Genomic DNA, 20,029 nt, shown 5'->3' on the forward strand with positions numbered 1-20,029 from the left:
ATACTTGTATCTTTGGATACAAGCCCCCAACTTTTTATATACAGTGGCTTGCAAAAGTATTCGTCCCCCTTGAACTTTTCCACATTTTGTCACATTACAGCCACAAACATGAATCCATTTTATTGGAATTCCACGTGAAAGACCAATACAAAGTGGTGTACACGTGAGAAGTGGAACGAAAATCATACATGATTCCAAACATTTTTTACAAATAAATAACTGCAAAGTGGGGTGTGTGTAATTATTCAGCCCCCTGAGTTAATACTTTGTAGAACCACCTTTTGCTGCAATTACAGCTGCCAGTCTTTTAGGGTATGTCTCTACCAGCTTTGCACATCTAGAGACTGAAATCCTTGCCCATTCTTCTTTGCAAAACAGCTCCAGCTCAGTCAGATTAGATGGACAGCGTTTGTGAACAGCAGTTTTCAGATCTTGCCACAGATTCTCGATTGGATTTAGATCTGGACTTTGACTAGGCCATTCTAACACATGGATATGTTTTGTTTTAAACCATTCCATTGTTGCCCTGGCTTTATGTTTAGGGTTGTTGTCCTGCTGGAAGGTGAACCTCCACCCCAGTCTCAAGTCTTTTGCAGACTCCAAGAGGTTTTCTTCCAAGATTGCCCTGTATTTGGCTCCATCCATCTTCCCATCAACTCTGACCAGCTTCCCTGTCCCTGCTGAAGAGAAGCAACCCCTGAGCATGATGCTGCCACCACCATATTTGACAGTGGGGATGGTGTGTTCAGAGTGATGTGCAGTGTTAGTTTTCCGCCACACATAGCGTTTTGCAGTTTGGCCAAAAAGTTAAATTTTTGTCTCATCTGACCAAAGCACCTTCTTCCACATGTTTGCTGTGTCCCCCACATGGCTTGTGGCAAACTGCAAACGGGACTTCTTATGGTTTTCTGTTAACAATGGCTTTCTTCTTGCCACTCTTCCATAAAGGCCAACTTTGTGCAGTGGACGACTAATAGTTGTCCTATGGACAGATTCCCCCACCTGAGCTGTAGATCTCTGCAGCTCCTCCACAGTCCACAAATTCAGCCCTACGCCTGCTACTTGTGCCTGCACCCGAATGAATGGGATACGCTCGGGTGCAGGCACATGTAGCCGATATACGCATGAAAACGCGAGACTTTGCATTCTCTCGCGTTTTCGTGCGTATATCGGCTACATGTGCCTGCACCTGAGCGTATCCCATTCATTCGGGTGCAGGCACAAGTAGCAGGCGTAGGGCTGAATTTTCGGCAAGCGTTTTTCCGCTTGCCGAAAAAATCAGCCCTACGCCGCGTGTGGCATCAGCCCTAGACAACCTCTGAGGTCGTCACAGAGCAGCTGTATTTGTACTGACATGAGATTACACACAGGTGCACTCTATTTAGTCATTAGCACTCATCAGGCAATGTCTATGGGCAACTGACTGCACTCAGACCAAAGGGGGCTGAATAATTACGCACACCCCACTTTGCAGTTATTTATTTGTAAAAAATGTTTGGAATCATGTATGATTTTCGTTCCACTTCCCAAAATGCTAGGCACCCCCAAGTGACTTAAATCGCTTACCTTGTACCCAGGGCTGTTTTCTCCTGTTGGGATAAAACAGCATCAGCCCGGGGTACCTGAAGCGCAGCGCTTCCTCCTTCCGCCTTCGCAAGGACTAAGGACAGGCGCATGCGCAGTAGAGTGAAAAGCCGACTTCTCTGCACGACCGACCGAAGACGGAAGGAGGAAGTGCTGAAGCTACCCCGGGGTGGTGCTGTTCTCTCCTAACAGGGGCACCAGCCCGGGGTAGAAGGTAAGCGGTTTAAGTCACTTGGGGGTGCCTAACATTTTGGCACCCCCAAGTGACTTTGCCTTTCCTTCTCCTTTAAAGGAGTGGTTCACCTTCAGGTTAACTTTTAGTATGGTATAGAATGGCCTATTTTGCATCTTTTCAATTGGTCCTCATTTTTTATTGTTTATAATAAATAATAAGTAGAATTTTTGCCTTCCTCTTCAGACTCCTTTCAGCTTTCAAATGGGGGTCACTGACCCCAGCAGTCAAAAACTATTGTTCTTGGAGGCTACAATTTTATTGCTATTGTTAGTTTGTATTACTTATCTTTCTATTTAGATGCTCCTCTATTCATATGCCTGTCCCCATTTTAAACCAATGCCTGGTTGCTAGGTTAAATAGGACCCTAGCAACCATGCAGCTACTGAAAGTCCAACCCAGAGAGTGGCAGAACAAAATGCTAAATAATTCAAAAACTGTCTGCTTCTTCAATGGCATTATATATTTTCATTTGCATTCATTCTGCTCATCTATGCAGTTCTTTAAATTGGTTGTTTAAAAAGTCCTATTTTTATGCATACCTTATTTTCTCTAGTAAAATGGGAGAGAGTCCCAAAAGAAGAAACCTTCATGCATCTACAAAAGAAAAAAAAAGAATCTTAGTTACATAAAAATTAGATATTACAATGTTTAGCTTAGTCTTTTATCAAAATAAGATATTAATTATGCAGTAATTTAAACTGTGTTAAACTATGTATAACCAACTCTAAATATAAGTTGTCAAAATATTAGAACTTTGCTAGAAACTGCCTTACATTAAAGTCAGTAGGACTGAGATTAAACAATGGCATGTACTGATGTTTTTACATGGCCCCATATACCCCAACAGGAGGTAGTGTCAGGAAGGATGATTATGAAGTTTTGATGCCCTGTTTTGACAAAAAATAACCACAAATGGTCCATTTCTGGTAAAATCTGAAGGTCTATAATCTTTGAATGGGTATGCCTAGTTATAGCACAGTGACATAATCCTTAAGCATACATAAGTGGTAAGGAAGGAATTTGAGCTGATGACTAATGACAGTCATGGTCAATTTGAATCTTTTTTCTTGTGCCCATTATTTTCCACAAATGACATTATATTTATCCATTTATAAACAGCATTTCTTCTTTATGCCAGTTTTTTGAAAGTAAAATTATTAGCGGGTACTAATATTTTATTTGCCTAAAGGTGTTTGCCAGCCCTTAAATGGACAATACCATTATAATTTATGGTCAAAATTGTTGCCAGTCTGCTAAAAGTCTGTCACCAGATGATTTGAAAAATTCCCAAAAATTCCCTAAATGGCTGTCTATGGGAAAGTCATTAAATTATCTGCCCTTTAGTTTTGCTCTATGGCTACATTATTGTATCAGGCATAGAGGAAGGCAGAGCACTTTATAAGACACCATAGTCTAATACAGGTATGGGACCCATTATCCAGAATGCTTGGGACCTGGGGTTTTCTGGATAAGGGATCTTTCCATAATTTGGATCTTCATACCTTAAGTCTACTAAAAAATATATTAAATAATAATTGAACCCAGTACGAATATTTTGTCTCCAGTATTGATTAATTATATCTTAGTTGTGATTAAGTACAAAAGTATTATTATTGCAGAGAAAGGGGAAATTATATTTAAACTGAATTATTTGATTAAAATAGAGTCTATGGGAGACATTCCCATAATTTAGAGCTTTCTGGATAATGGGTTTTCTGCATAACTGATCCCATAACTGTATATTTGTACAGTCAGCAGGGTTACAATAACAAGAAGCTGTAGTGAGATAAAAAAAGGCCTCTTCTGAACTATATTATAACCCTTCAGCATAACCAGAAGGACAGAACTAATTTAATGATTAAGCCAAGTTTGACAGGAGGAAGTTCTGTACAAACAATGCCCTGGTGGAGTTTATGATATCCCTAACTTTTCCTGAACTTCAGCAACTTCTGCATTTTTCAAATACATATCTGGGACAGCAATTGTTAGTACTGACACAGGATCAGAGGTTTTATTTTACTGTGTTTAAACATAGTAAAAAAAAAAATAGAAATAAAAAATATAAAATTGCACCAAGGTGGTGGTGTGCAGAAATAAAGTACATATTTATCTAGTGGTTCCCAGTTTACATTGGCATATTTAAGCTGTTGATTTGGGCCCTTCAGACCAATTGAGCATCTTATCTGCTTGTGTATGTGGCCTACCCAATCAATATCTGGCTGAAAATCAGGCATATGTCGATTGGGTGGGTTTGATTTTCCTCCATCGGATTGAGGACCGCAGTGGCTCATTGATGTGGTCCTCACGCCAAAGGCCTGTATCCCCATTGTTGTGATCCATCATTTGCATATCTCCCACCTAAAGCTGTCAATACATTAGAGACTTGGTGAGGTGGCCAAACAAGCAGAACTTACCCTGATATGTCCACCTAAAGCAGGCAATATCACACTGATCCAATGGTTTGGCCCAATGACTTAGTGAAATGACAGGGCTACAGGCCATCGAGGAGAGGACTGCGTCAATGAGCCAATGCAGTCCATGATCCAACAAAAACATGAAACCTGCAAGATTGATACCTGGTCAATTTTTGTCAGTTAGGCACATCAGAGGGGCCCATACACAGACAGATAAGCTGTCAGATCAGTCTGAAGGGCTCAAATTGACAGCTTAAATCTATTCATGTTGGGCCAACTTTAGGTTGGAAAAGAGATCCGCTCATTTGGCTACCTCGCCAAAAGAAGGGGCTGATCAGGCATCCATAGATAATTTCAAATGCAAAGTTTAGATGCCTTCCACATTCAATACTGGTGTTTCAGAGCAACTTACTGTGCACAACACTGATAATAGGGAAATCTATTATCTCGGTACAAATACTTTAAAAATTGAAAAGTTAACAGTATTTACGGCCAGGTTGCTATTGAAACAGAACAGTCACTTTCATACCTTTTCTTCCCAGTCCAAAAGCATATTAGGTCAATGTCATGGCATGACTTGGCAAGTAGAGAGAATGTGCTCTCGTCTTCTTTTCGCCAATTTCCTCTAACAAAAGAGTGAGCAAAATGCCAGTCCCCAACCTGAAAAATAAACAGACTTGGAAGTTATCCTATGTGAATGGTTTATTGTATGTCTGGGCTGCCATTAAGAATTATATACAGTTTTTAAAGATTTTTAATCCCAAGATAAACTCAAGAAAATTTAATTCAATATCAGAATAACTAACAATTTTCCAGTGCTTGGCTAGTAGTTAAATGTCAATGCCAGTGCCTGAAGCCATACTTTGGCTTGGTTGGCAGATTTTTAGTTTTACATACCAACCCTAGATTACATGTATAGAAAAGACTGTTGCACTAGACAACGAACAGAGTAATAAACTCAATTAAATGCTGAAGAAAGTGCTCTTGGAGTTTAGTGCTATTAACTTTACAGTAGTTAGAAACCTGTGCACGTTCTGTATTGCCATTTAATGGCCAAAACATTTATAAAGCTTGCTACATTTCATTATACAGCAATACCAGGTGACTGGGTGGGTACTGTAATATACATATGTAAAGTTGCCCTGATGTAGGCAGTTTGTATATTGATATCTTAACTACTCTCTTTTAGCAAATCATTTTACACCAGTGGTTAAAACTCAGAGCTGTGTGAAGTGTTCTTTTGGTAGGTTAACCTGCACCTCTGGCTAACAACTTGTAGATAAGGTTCCTGGCCAGGTTTGATAACAATAATTTTAAATTAAGACAGAATGCTCAGTGCCTGGACCGAACTAACTAGATTCTGTATAATGCAGAACTGGGTTTCTTTTCTGTCAAAAACATAATTGTCATCACCATGGGAAAGTCCCTTGACCTTCCTGTACCTTGGGCACAAAACCACCACTATCATCTCAAGAGGAGCTACCAAAAATTAAAATGTTCTCCTCCACTTGTAGGTAAATAGTTAAAGGCTGCCCTAAGGCATACTCCATATCAGTTGAATACTGATTTCACCTTGGGTAAGGTTTATGATGTTGTACCAATCTGTATGATGATTGTACAATATGGCAGCTTATATAGTTGGCTAACTTACACTTGTGAAGTATAGGCCCATGCAGTTCCTTTCATCCCATGACCCCATACATAAAGTGAACATGGTCATTGCTTGACCCATTTATGCGTTTTTGGCCAACTACTGTAATCTGCAAAATCGCTTGGGAGGGTAATCCTACACATATGGACTGGTGAACAGACTGTTCGGAAAATCTTTGAGAAAACTGTTTTATATAGGACCAGGATACTCACGGGTTCCATATGTTGAATGTGTACAATATCTCCAATAACTCCAGAGTCTACCAGTGCCTATGAAAACAGATTTATAAACATTGAAATATAAGTTATGGATAATACACACCTATATACACAACTACTGCTGAGGGACATGGCTGAAGGACTTTACTTCAAAATAGACATCCACATTTCATAGAACTGCAAATGTAAATAAAGCATTACCTGTATTTTGCTAATTCTAAATTTCAACCCAAAAAAACTTTAGTTATGACAGAGCTGGAAGATGATTTTCACCAACTTTGTGATTTGAATGATATTTACCAGCTCTGATTCATTGCATATGTATATTGCATAAAACATTGACACCTGTTCTCTGCAGATGCCAGCCTACACACTTGAAAGTCCTTTTTTTAACCTTATACTTGCTTTACCTACATTTAAATCCTTGGCCATGCCTGCTAGACACACACTGGCAGTTATACAGGTCTGTAAAAGCAGAAATGATTGAACAAGAGAATACCTATTCTAATCATGCTAATTCTAAAAATTATATATTGTTGTTGCCATACAATCGTCTACCTACCAATAATACACAGTGTTGGGTGACTAAAAAGAAAATACAAACAAAAAGTGTCAGCAACAAATGCAGTTGCTGTTTCACAGGGTATTATACCCAAAGAGCATAAAAGAGGTGTAAAATATATTATATATAATGCAGGCTTAAACAGACAGAACTTGCTTTGATAAAAAGTCCTGGATTGTGCCCTGGCAATTCACTGACTAAATTTTTTGTGGGGGTTTACATGTCCCTAAGGGCTCTGGCACACGGGGAGATTAGTCGCCCGCGGCAAAACTCCCTGTTCGCGGGCGACTAATCTCCCCGAGTTGCCTTCCCCCTGCCATCCCACCGGCGAACATGTAAGTCGCTGGCGGGATGGCAGACGCGGCGGCGCAATTTCGCGCAAATCGTCGAAAAAGACTCGCAAAGCTTTTTCGGCGATTTCCTGAAATCACGTCTGTCCATGCAGGAGGACCTGGACAATATGAAGGCTGAGCTGGCCCAGCTCCGGGGGGAAGTTGCCCAACTCAGGAGGGACATGGAGGAACTCAAGGGCAGCAAGCCCTAAGTTTTTTTTCCCCCCTTTTTTCTCTTAGTAAAATTTTATACTTTTCTATTTTTGAACTGAGTAATGTCTCATTATTTATCCTTCCTTGATATGGTATTCTATACATTCATGTAGTTTCCCCTACACTCTTACATTTATCAGTAACATCATCAATATGCTATATGGATTAAATGTTTGCAAATATTCTGGCAACAATTTTGTCTTTAGCCCATTTTGCTGAATAGTAAAACTGCCAATCCAATGTTTTGTTGCCAGAATAATTGCAATGTTATATTTGTCCCCGTTTAATAAAGTGCCCATAACATATTTGCCATTTATTCTGTGTCTAAAATCTCTAACTTAATTTAAGCCACTTTAGCAAACGGACCCCTAAGTATTTGGCTAAATATTCTTAAATGCCCCCCCATTTTATTATCTAATTTTTTTTCTTACTTAGATTTTTATAGTTTTTTGGGGTTTTTTTTGGCAAATAAACTTTTATACAGCACCTCTTTAGCACTCTGTGCTCTCCCAGGGCAAAATGTTGCCATTTTTATGCTGCCGATTGTCGCGTGCGTAATGTCGCGACAATTAGCGCATGCGATAAATAGCGTTCATGCGGAAAATACCGCGCACGCTATTTATCGCGACAAAGCTATCACATGAATTACCGCGCGTAAAATAGCGCGAGTATGCTTATAGTGAATCGTGCAAAAAGTCAGCAAAATTAAAGACGCGGTAAAATTTTTAGCGCACGTTTTATTGCACGTTTTATCGCACTTTAGTGAATCGGGCCCATAGTATCTAATACATGTTTAGCTTGGAAATAGGAGGTACCGCTGGCCTCATACAGCACAGTCCATCTTGCTCCCTTTCTTTCTGTTCCTGTCTTCACAACACAGTGTCCATCTTGATCTTGTTAGACACATCGCCACACCACAGTCTCCATATCAATCTCTCAAGCCCTACCTCAGTCTGCATATTGCTAGTCAGAGCATTCCATCACACAGTCCATCTTGTTCTATCTGTCTATCTTTTTGTCCAAACCAAGTGTTTTCTATTTTGCACTCCCTAGATATCACTTCATGCCACACAGTCTCCATCTTGCTCTACCTAGACATGTCCTCACACACACACAGTCTCCATCTTGTATGTATGTATGTATTTATTTATAAAGCGCTACTTAAGTACGCAGCGCTGTACAGTAGAATACATTAATACAAACAGGGGGTTATTAAGGTAATAATAGATAAATACAAAGTATTACAATAAGCACAAACAAATAAAAGATACAGTTGCAATAAGTTAAGAGTCAAAGACACAAGAGGATGGAGGTCCCTGCCCCGTAGAGCTTACAATCTATATGGGAGGGTAACTTACAGACACAAATAGGCAAATATAAGTGCTGTAGGTCACAGTGGGTGACATTACAATATAAGTGCCAGTTCCCTGGTCAGGTGCTGGGCGAGTGCTCCAAAAGGTAGTCTTCTAGTTTGGTTTTAAAAAGACTGGAGGATTCTCTTCGGAGGAGATCAGGGAGGGCATTCCAAATGTAAGAGGCAGCAAGGCAGAAAGGTTTAAGGCGGGAAACAGCAGTTGTAGTGGGGGGTGCAACCAAACGATTGCTCTGTGAGGAACGAAGGAGTCGGCCAGGAACATATGGAGACACAAGGGAAGAGATGTAGTGAGGAGCAGAGGAATTGACTTTGAAGAGGCTTTGAAGGTTAAGAGACATCGCCAAGCGAGCGGATCTTATAGTGGATGGGGACCTTTAGGCGGAAAGATCATTAGTTCAGTTTTTGTTAGGTTCAGTTTGAGGTGGCATTGGTTCATCCAATTAGAGATAGCCAGGAGGCAGTTAGAGATTTGAGTCAGAGTTTCGACTGTTAACTAAGGGGTCGAAAAGTAAATTTGGGTATCATCAGCATACAGATGATATTTAAAACCAAATGAACGGATAAGATCTCCCAAAGTGTGTAAAGGGAGAACAACAACGGCCCAAGTACAGAGCCTTGGGGTACCCCCACATTAAGAGGAACTGGAGATGAGGTGTTGTTAGCATAGGAGACAGTGAATGAACGGTTAGAGAGGTAGGAAGAGATCCAGGATGCAGCCTGACTACGGATACCAATCGAATGCAGAATCTGCATCAGGAGGGAGTGGTCAACCGTATCAAACGCAGCCCATAGATCTAGGAGGATTAGTATAGAAAAGAACTTTGGCTTTGGCAACCTGAAGATCATTCGTAACTCTGCACAACGCTGTCTCAGTAGAGTGCGCAGGCCGAAAGCCAGATTGCAGCGGGTCCATTAAATTATGTGCATTAAGAAAGTTAGTTATATGGGAGAAGACTATACGCTCTAAGATTTTGGAGGCAAGTGGTAGAAGCGAGACAGGATGGTAGTTAGAGAGACAGGACGGGTCCAGTGTGGCCTTTTTAAGGATAGGCTTGACACAGGCCTGTTTGAAGGAAGAGGGGAAACTTCCAGAAGTCAGAGAAGAGTTGAAGGTGTGAGTAAGAGCCGGAGTAAGTTCAGCAGCACAGTGTTTAAGCAGAGAAGAAGGCATAGGGTCTAGAGAGCAAGTGGTGAGGGGAACAGACAATAGAAGCCGGGAGACTTCAGAGACAGTTACGGGACCAAAAGAGCTAAGACATGCAGAAGGGGGCTGAGGAAGGAGGAGCTGGTTAGTATTAATAGAGGGGGGAATTGCTTTCCCTAGACATGTCTTTACACCACACAGTTTTCATCTCACTCTTTCTAGATTTGTTCTCTCACTCTAGATTTGCCCTCTACACACAGTTCCCATTTTGCTGTCTCTAAACAAACAATCCCACCACACAGTATCCATCAAATGTGTCTTCACAGCACACAGTCTTTTTTTCTTGATGTATCCCACCACCAAAGCAGGATTTTCACGCTGAGGTGCTCACCCACAAACATCAACCATGTAACCGAAAAAGTACAGTAGAATGGCTAGTTCATATATACCAGCTTTATAAACTATTAATCCTCTCTGAATTGTATATGGCCATGGCAGCAATGTCTGATTGCCTTATGAGTGGGGTAAAATAAACTGTCAAGGTTTATGCTTAGATGAGCTACATCAATGAGTTGCAGATATTTTTCATGGTTGTATAGCTTTGAATGACAGCAGTGAAAGATTAGTGAACTTTTCTGTCTAATAGAATTTGCTACTTATTAACAAAATGGTTTGTTAAAAGCTCAAAGCTCATCAGTTCCCAGTGTCCAATTACTACCCACAGAGATAAAAGTAAAAAATTTACTTTTAATAAATATAGTACTCCCTTGGAATGCCCCCTGCATTAAACATAGGCCAAAACGGCATCAATAGAATTGATCTGGTAATAAGCTATGATGAGGCTATAAAGGAGGCAGTTTAAAGCAGAAACACTATATATACACTATAATGCACTTTATGAGAGATGAGAGACTTCAGAATAAAGTATTGCAGCTCATAATGTACAAATTAATATTTTGCACAGCTTCATTCTGCTGACATAAGCCCCAGTTATACAGTTTTAAACTTTTTTAATCCAACTGCCTTCAATCCACACATTTAACTTTTATTTAAAAGAACATGGTTCACTATGGGGGCAGATTTACAAGAATGGATACTAAACTGCACCAGTGCAGTTACCAGAAGCCACCAATGAGCAATTTGTTTTGAAATGACAACTTCAAGTTAGAAAATGAAAGTAAAGATCTAATTGGTTGCTATGGGTAAATGCACTTGGGCAGCCCCTGTTAGTAAATCACCCCCCCCTATGTTTTATTGAGTGCTGTGAATATTACCTTTATCTCCCGTGAGACAGGATGATAGCGCATGACATGTCCCACCACAAGAAGGACTCCATTCTCCTTGCACACAGATACAATTTCTGAACAGTCTTCAGGGGTAACCTAAATATAAGGTAAAATATATCGGTAAAACTCATTTATGTCTAAAATCCATTCATAAGTAATGAGTTTCTAATATAGCACAATGCAGGGGAATATACTGTATATACCATAACCAGTGAAGCAGAGCAAATATGGCACATCCATCTATATCATACTGTATTTCAACTGCACAAAATGCTGTATGTCAAGAGAGAGAGAGAAGATCGAAAATCGGCACGTGTGTGGCCAGCTTTAGAGAGAGCTATTCGGCTGAAAGCCAAATATAATGAGACCCAGTGCAAGATATATTGCCCCACTATCTCTCTCAGGGAGAGAGATAAAGATATATAAATATATAACTATTTCTCAGCTAGTAAATTTGTTACATGTTTATTTTAATCAACTAACAAAAATTCACTTGAAAATCATTAACAAGAGATAATTACTATTTAAATGCTATGTTTAAACAATTAAGGTTCCAACATTAAGAAGGTGTCATTAATGTGTCTTTAGCACTTAAGCAAAATCAAATGCTTTCCATCTGCTTCTGATTCACACAATAAAAGAGCAGCCTTGCTGTTACCTGATCTGTTAAGCTATGTAAACCTGAAAGATTACACTTTCCAAGTAGAAGACATTGGTATAGCGTATAGGGGCTACACCTATTTTTTACTGCTCCCCCCCATGCTTCGACATTATGCTACATTTCAGTTTCATCACAGTACAGTCATATATATGAAAAATGATCATAAGAAGTTCCTAAGAGGGAAAAGGCACACGAGACACTTTTCTGGCACACCTGTATCTACCAATAAAATAATTATATCTTTATTTCTTCACTTAAAACCTTTTTTTGTTAAAACCTTAAAATAGACAGAAGAAAAGAAAGAAGGAAAATTAAAACACGATCTCTTTTACTTGAACTATTAGCAGAAATTGTTAGCTACTATGACAATTCTTAAGCTAACAAAAAACAAGAAACGCTACAATTGTAATTCTCTTCCGGGAGGTATCAGCGTTTGCTACAATGTTGCTCGAGTGTTCCTGTGCAGCTCTAGGAGACAGGAAATCACCACGCGCAAAACTCAGACAAACTCTTATGTATGATTCAATGTGCAGCGTAGTTCCAGAGGTAAGTATTCTTTTCCTCTATGTATAATGTATCAAATAAACTTACATTTACCGAGAAACTTTTTTGTGCCTTCATTTGTACCCTTGTATATTACTTAAACCAGAATACCTCTTCAGACATATTATAATACCACCATTCTTGGTTTCATAAAAACAAACTACATACAAAAACAGGTGGATACAGGAGGTAAAAATGGTCCAGTTCAATGGGAGCACAGCAACAACTTTACAGGTGTAAAGCTTTGGCAAGTATGTTCTATAAAAATACATTTACAGTAAAAATAATCAGGCGGTTGTTTATTAACAAGTGTGCAAACTGATTTTGTAATCATATATGCTGGTTATAAATACATAAATAATAACAAAATAATATATTTTGCAATAAATAAGGAAAATTCTGGGAACAGTGCAGAAAAACAGTACAGAAAGGGGGGTAACCCCTCCCCTTTATATCTTACCTGCTCTACACATGAAAATACAGATATGCTCGGAAGGATGTGGAGTTTTATACAGTGTGGTGAAAATGTACTTCTTTTACGTAAACAACAAATATGTTAATCGGATAACTTACTGCCATGGGCTTTTCCAGAAAAATATGGTACTGTTTCCTAGCAAATGCTACTGCTGGATCCTATAAGAAATAAGAGATTATCATAATTTGGCATTTGGGCCATGAATTATAAGCCAATGCAAATTAATATTGTCAAATGGATATTGCAGACCTAAACAATGTACCCAAACAATTTAGTTAAGAAATTTAGTTTTGGTAGTATTGTACTGTAGTTCCCTGCATCTATTCCTTGTTGCCAGATGTATAAGTAAGTACTTAGGAACACTGGCAGTGAAAAGCCTCTTGGAAACTATGCAAGGGGACAAATTACAGCTGAATGAAAGACCATTAGGAGACTGAGTAGTGCCCTGGGAATCCTGTGCAAGAAGCCACCATCGGAAGATAGTGTGAAAGGCAGCTGTGACATCAATAGCCTGTGATATAGGCCACAAGTTTAATTGCAGGGGTATTGGGAGGCTTTAATGTAGTGCTATGGTTGTAGGAAGGCTTTAATACAGTGCAAAGAGGTATGGCTGGAATATTTAAAGTTAGTGATGTCCTACAAGGGCATACGGAGCCTATGATGCATGCAGTTATTAGTTAGCCTAAGTTGGAGTGGACCCATATGCACATTAGTGATAGATCTCTGGCTTTTAATGCAGTCTAAATTTCCAGTATTTACCAAATAAATGCATACATCCTGCCAAATCAAGAGAAAGTTATGCGCACATGAATCATTTTCCATGGGACTTCTAATAAATATGCATGTGAGTACTTGAATAGTAAAGAAATGCAATTTCTTCTATTCTACTCCACAGTGTACATTCAAAACCATGATTACAATGAGTACTACCATATGTCATTTTTCAGCTGCTTGCAAGGCATAACACATTGTAGGTTAATGCTGTAAACATTCAAAATACCTTATGCAATCTATCTGGGGTCGCAATTATTACTGCGTCAGCAAATTTTTCTTTGGCTGCTGCATCTCTCCAGTCTGAAGAAAACAAAATGTATATATATATTGGTTTTGTGAATGGTACAACACTAAGGGGGACATTTACTAATCCACGAACGTCCGAAAAGCGTCCAAATGCGTTTTTTCGTTATGATCGGTATTTTTGCGTTTTTTTCGTCGCCTTTTCGACTTTTTCGTTGCCGTTGCGACTTTTTCGTCACCATCGCGCCGAGTACAAAGTTTTCGGATTCATTCAAGCTTCAGTATCGTGACTTTCCTTGGGTCAGGTTGGAGCTGCAGAGTGCCATTGAGTCCTATGGGAGGCTTCCAAAATCATGCAAAGTCGAAAAGGTTTGCCCACCTTTTATGAGCGCTCAATACGAAAAAGTCGTGACAATTCACGAAAAAGTCGTAACGCGACAATTCATAAAAAAGTCGCGACGGCGACGAGAAAATCGCAAAAAATACGAAAAAGTTGCAAAATGTTTCCCATGTTTTTTTCCCATTCGGAATTCGGATTTGTGGATTAGTAAATCTCCCCCTAAGTGGCAGATTTACTAAAAGTTTAAACTTTCTCATTTTAATTTTTATAAAAACACGGAAAAACTGATTTCCATGAATGGCAGTCATTTATCAAAAGATGTAAACTGAAAAAGTGCGAATGGAAAAAAGTCATAGAAAACCTACAAAAACTGTGACTTCTACGTGATCTCAACAGGTTTTAGCTGGAGTATTTCCGGATTCAAAATTGTTGCAGTTTTGAAGCATAATATACAGTATCTCTTTAAAAATTTTATTTTTAACGTGAAAAACATAAAATACGAATGCTAGTAAATGACCCCTTTAGGCCTGTGGAACACCTAGGGACTGATGATAATCTTGCTAGCATATTTTGTTGTTGTAGTTGCATTGATTGCTTTCTTTATGATTTTATTTTTAAAATCACAATCAAGTTTTTTTTTTTAATTAAAAAGGTCACGATTTAAACCCAATTGCAATTTTACAAAGAACAAAACCCTTGGGGGAAAAGCAATTTATGCAAGAATATGCAACAGAAGTTAAGATCTCTCTTGTGAGTGTTTCCTTACTTCATATCCTCTGGTGTATTTCAGTGGGAATAAAACTCTACTCTCGAGCACTGATATATGAATGAAATGAGGCTCAAGGGGCCAGCAAAGAAACACCACATGTGCCAAAAGCGTTTATATAATCTATTATGATTTTGACATGATACATGTGCAAAAGAAATTTGCCTATTTATAAAGCATTAAAATTGCTAAGTCAAATCGAAGGAAAGTGAAGTCCATGGTTGCCCACCCCCCCCCCCCCCCCCAGTATAGTTCTACCCATGAGTATGGCATCAACTCAACAGAGCAAATCAGTCCGCATGCAAGAAAGAACACCAAAACAATGTATTGCCTCTAAACAAATAAAAATGTAACTTCTTCCCTCAAAATGGTTAGTCATAAAGTTTCAAAATGATCAAATCATCTTCTTTGAACTGAGGTAGCTGCGAACCAGTGATCCTTTCCCTTCTTCCATCTATGCACCACTTGCACATTCTCACCCTACTGCGCATGTGCAGCCCCGGGATTTAGAAGAATGAAGACAGACGGATGAGGATCGCTCACTTACAGCTATTCTGGGCTGGTGCAGTTTTCTCCTGTCACCAGCTTGCGGTATGACGTAAGCAATTACAATCACTGGGGGGGTAACTAACATTTTGGCACCCCCAGAGAGATTTTAGGTGGCATAAAAAAGTACAGTTTTACATGAAATTGTATGAAGCTAAATCAGTAAACTGTCTATAACTTTAAAACGAATCATCCCCCAGAAAGCTTTGTTGTAGTTAGGAGAAGAATGGAGCCCTGCATTCCACTAAGACCAAAAATCAAATCATACTTAGATGATATGGCCTTAAAGGGAAAAAATACCACCCTTTTCAGATGCTGTTACAGGTATGGGATCCCTTATCCGGAAACCCATTATCCAGAGAGTTCCGAAATACGTAAAGCCCATCTCCCATAGACTCCATTATAAGCAAATAATTCTAATATTTAAAAATGATTTCAGTTTTCTCTCTAATAATAAAACATTACCTTGTACTTGATCCTAACTAAGATATAATGAATCCTTATTTGAGGCAAAACAAGCCTATTGGGTCTATTCAATATTTAAATAATTTTTAGCAGACTTAAGTTATGGAGATCCAAATTACGAAAAGATCCCTTATCCGGAAAACCCAAGGTCCCGATCATTCTGGATAACAGGACCCATACCTGTACAGTATGTTAAAAATGCATAAACACTAAGGGGAGTATTTATTAACATTGGAGACAAAGGTCACTGGTGATCTGATCTTTGCTTTTGTTTTCTAACTTGTAGGTGACCGTTCAAATCTATTTGCTGATCGGTTGCTATGAGCAACATCACCGGTGATGTTTGTCTCCAATGTTAATGAATACACCCCTATCTGTACTGCCTAAAATTACTATACACACTTTTATAGGCAAGCATGATTCCCAATACTAAGATGAAACCATGATAGTTTCCACTGTCTGTAACTGAAACCTCCCTGCAGAAATTCTTCAGTTGTTTATTTCATGAGCCCATAATTGTATCCTTATGAAGTCATATTATCAACTTTTTACTGTTTATATTTATTAAAGCGATATCAGTTGTGAGTCAAGAAGCTGGTTAAATAAATAAAGAATAATAGGAACTTGTCAGTTCTAATAACCTTCACAGTACGTCTGGCTCATGACCTACATTACTTTACATTACTGTGCCAAGGAAAAAAAGACTGCAAACAAAGATAAACTATAAAAAGATAATAACTAAGATTTCTATACCTTCAAATATTTTGTCATCATCAATACTGTGTGTTATTTTGAAGTCATCTCTTGTACATAAGCGGGGATCAGCAACACCGACCACCTGAGAACAAATTAAAAACATAGTTAATGAATGGTTATCAGTTAAGAAAACCTGCAAGCAGGAGTTACATTTGGCAATTCGTACTGAATTATTTTACATAATCATTTGCTAATCACGAGGGGTTTACCTGCCGTGCTTAAGGATAGTGGGCCCACAGTTGTGAGCTATAATCGATATTACAGGTATGGGACCTGTTATCCAGAATGCTCAGGACCTGGGGTTTTCCGGATAAGGGATCTTTCCGTAATTTGGATCTACATAACTTAAGTCTACTAAAAATCATTTAAATATTGAATAAACCCAATAGGTGTATTTTGCCTCAAATAAGGATTAATTGTATCTTAGTTAGGATGAAGTACAAGGTATTGTTTTGTTATTAGAGAAAAAAGGAAATCATTTCAAAAAATTAGAATTATTTGCTTATAATGGAGTCTATGGGACGTAATTCGTAACTTGCCCGATAACGGGTTTCCAGATAAGGGATCCCATACCTGTATAATCATTAATTCATAGCTGCACCTACTTTGCCATTTTTTTCTTATTCACTAATCTTTTTACGTAGCCACATTCGTTTTGCATTTACACTATAATATATATTCACAATTACACTGACAGGAGCCTGTGTGAACATATTGCTTAACACTCCTCAGTCCTGTATTTTCCAGTCACAAGGTATAAATACTGAGTTCATCTAACATTTGGGGCATGAAGTAAACTTTCACTTACAAGGACCTGCACCTGATTTAAAGAAGAAGATTTTAAAACTTCCACTATTATTCCTTTACTTGATTTAGAACCTTTTTTTTTTCTTCGTTGCCATTCTTAGGTAGTTTAAACTGCTCTAAGTAGTTTTCATTTAAGTGCAAGCATACTGTGTAGGGTCTTCAGCAGGGCCTGCTGTAGCCTTACTGTGTTCCTAACTCACATTTAAAGCAGCAGAGAGTCTTCCTTCCAGTAATATTCATTTTCCTATCTGTTCTATATGTGCAGTACTGGCTATGGCCATTGCTACCCACAGGGTCTTATAAGAAGCTAAAGTACCGCAATATAACTTTATACAGCATATTGTTGTGAGATTCCTGGCCACCCCCATCCCAGCAGCCAGGTGCTGTGCTTATCTTACCTGAGCAACGTATTCACCCTTGTAACCACAGCCTTGAATACACAAAGCTATGAATTGGCTTAAATTAAATGTTATGCTGTGCGTGCTAGACACTAATCATCTGAAAATGTTTAAAAAAGAAGAAAATATTTGAGGAGGAAGTAAATTTGAGGAGGCTGGAGAAATTATTATGATGCTTATTTCTACAATTCCAGCATATTCTAGAGCACTTATATGTTCCATTACATTATAGATAAAGATGCAGATTCACTGCTTTAAAATATTTTTTTAGTGTATGGTCTGAAATAAAAATATTTTAAAGCAGTGAATCTGCATTATGGTGCTCTCCTCTTCATCTAGAAGGCTAAGTGGGAGCCACTGGGGATCGATTCATTGAGCTTGGGAGCAGAAGGCTGTGCAGTTGAATACCTAAACTTTGACAAGTTCCATTAGTTCCTGCCCAAGTGGGCAATATAATTTCTCTGTGACATGCACATCAACACAAGATCTGTTTCATCAAATCCAATAAATCTTTCACAATATTTTTGTACTTTGGAAAACTGTACTACTCAGAGGAAATGAACACAAACGGGAAAAACAGAGAGTGCTCTAGACAAAAACAAGCACAGTCCCAAGTGCAGTGGGGCAGTAATGCTTGTTTAAAGCAACAATTGTAAAGTTAGAGCCACATGAGCTGTGTATCAAGAACACCCATGTTATATAACATATAAACATATAATCTGCATAAAATGTATTTGGTTAAGTATATGGATAGCAAGGTTTCTCAGAGCCCAGCCAGGATAGCAAGGTTTCTCAGAGCCCAGCCATATTCTTACTCCCACCCCACCTGCTGGCTTACTTCTTCACTGGGGTGGGGTGGTCGGTATTGTCAGTATTGAAGAAAGCATTATTAGTTTTCCTACATTGAAAGAGCAGAATCTTATGGTAAATGACAGAAAGTTCAGCTTTCACAGTGAAAGAATACAACAATGTTCTCTGTGGAAGCAGGCAGGATGAATAACACTTAAGTCAAAGTTCCCACCTTGCTTCATTGCAGAACTACCAAGGGGGTGCTTGGACTCAGCCTAAAGACCAGTTATGAGATTTAAGGAGAATACCTAATTGCTGTTCTAGATACACGTGAAAGCCCAGCTTGAAGAAACATTAAAGGGTACCTATCACTAAAAATTGTTTCACCCACCAGAAATGTAGGCTAAATCTCTCAAACTTTGACACAATAAATGCTTAGTCTTGCATAGTGATCTGAACTACAAAACTACTTTAATATGCACCATCTCAGAGTGAAGGTAAAAAAATAATAATTTTGTTTTTATTTTCTTACATTCTTCAGACAAAAATGATGGTCAAACATTTTGTGGACTGACTGTTGTGTTTGTGTTTTTTTTTTCAAATGGAACTACAATTTTAAATTAGCCATGTAGTTTCAATTCCTTTTTCTTTTCTCTGGGCTGCAGGTCTACTCAAGCACGCCTCTTTCAGCCATGATAGCGTATACCACAGCTGCTGGTGAAGGAAGAGAAATGAGGAACTGATAAACAGACACACAGAACGCTCTTTTAACTTTTTCACTATTTTTATTTTAAACAGTATACGTGTAGAAAGAAGTAAAAGGTGATAAAACACAAAGCCACAATCTGACATCCCACACATATCTGGCTTAATTTGTATATTTTAATAATGCTTAAAATGATTGGCAGAGTATCTTTTTGTTTATGAAATTCAACAAAAAGCATTAATGTCAATAATCACCACCACCAACAAAAATGCCATCATTATCCCTGTTTAATGGCCAAGGCTTTTATTTTGGGTGTCTCAGCTGCGGGTATTGTTTTATTTGCACAATGTCAGTGAATGAAGGCTGCATTGTGTGCCTTGATTCACGTATAGCCTAGCCCTTGTGTTTACAGCTTTTGTTACTCCCCTGCTAAAATAACCTTCTCCCAGCATAAGGCAGGGGGGTGGGTGCTCAAGTCAAAGCCAAACAAGGAGCCCTATCTATTAAATACTAACTTGTTTTGTTTATAAAAGCTAAGGAAAAGGAGGAAATTACATCACACTGGTTACTTCCAAGCAAAGAGTTAATCAGCCCAGAGTCTTTTTCTCTTCCCTCCCTCTCACTGAAGAGATGTTTGCTGCAGAATCCATTACAGATGTGGATAAGGACACGTATTTAAGCAATGCAGACAATTGCAGCAGAGTCTTCAGGGTATACAGATAAATGGCAGGCTTTAAGCAAATCTA

General features: G+C 38.7%; 1 protein-coding gene across 4 annotated transcripts in view; it reads right to left on the minus strand.

Annotated features, from left to right (window-relative positions):
- The window catches only part of LOC100488469, a 97,491-nt gene that overhangs the window by 44,646 nt on the left and 32,816 nt on the right, over nt 1-20,029 (minus strand). For all 4 annotated transcript variants that reach the window (XM_012967179.2, XM_012967177.2, XM_002937458.4 and 1 more), the window contains 7 exons: nt 16,581-16,665; nt 13,694-13,767; nt 12,792-12,851; nt 11,003-11,110; nt 6,097-6,153; nt 4,763-4,893; nt 2,359-2,413 (listed from right to left, as the gene is read on the minus strand). In XM_012967179.2, the coding sequence (XP_012822633.1) occupies nt 2,359-2,413; nt 4,763-4,893; nt 6,097-6,153; nt 11,003-11,110; nt 12,792-12,851; nt 13,694-13,767; nt 16,581-16,665 (570 nt within the window). The remainder of the gene's footprint in view (nt 1-2,358; nt 2,414-4,762; nt 4,894-6,096; nt 6,154-11,002; nt 11,111-12,791; nt 12,852-13,693; nt 13,768-16,580; nt 16,666-20,029) is intronic.

This window comes from Xenopus tropicalis, chromosome 7, assembly GCF_000004195.4.
Source record: "Xenopus tropicalis strain Nigerian chromosome 7, UCB_Xtro_10.0, whole genome shotgun sequence".
NCBI classification, from domain to species: domain Eukaryota; kingdom Metazoa; phylum Chordata; class Amphibia; order Anura; family Pipidae; genus Xenopus; species Xenopus tropicalis.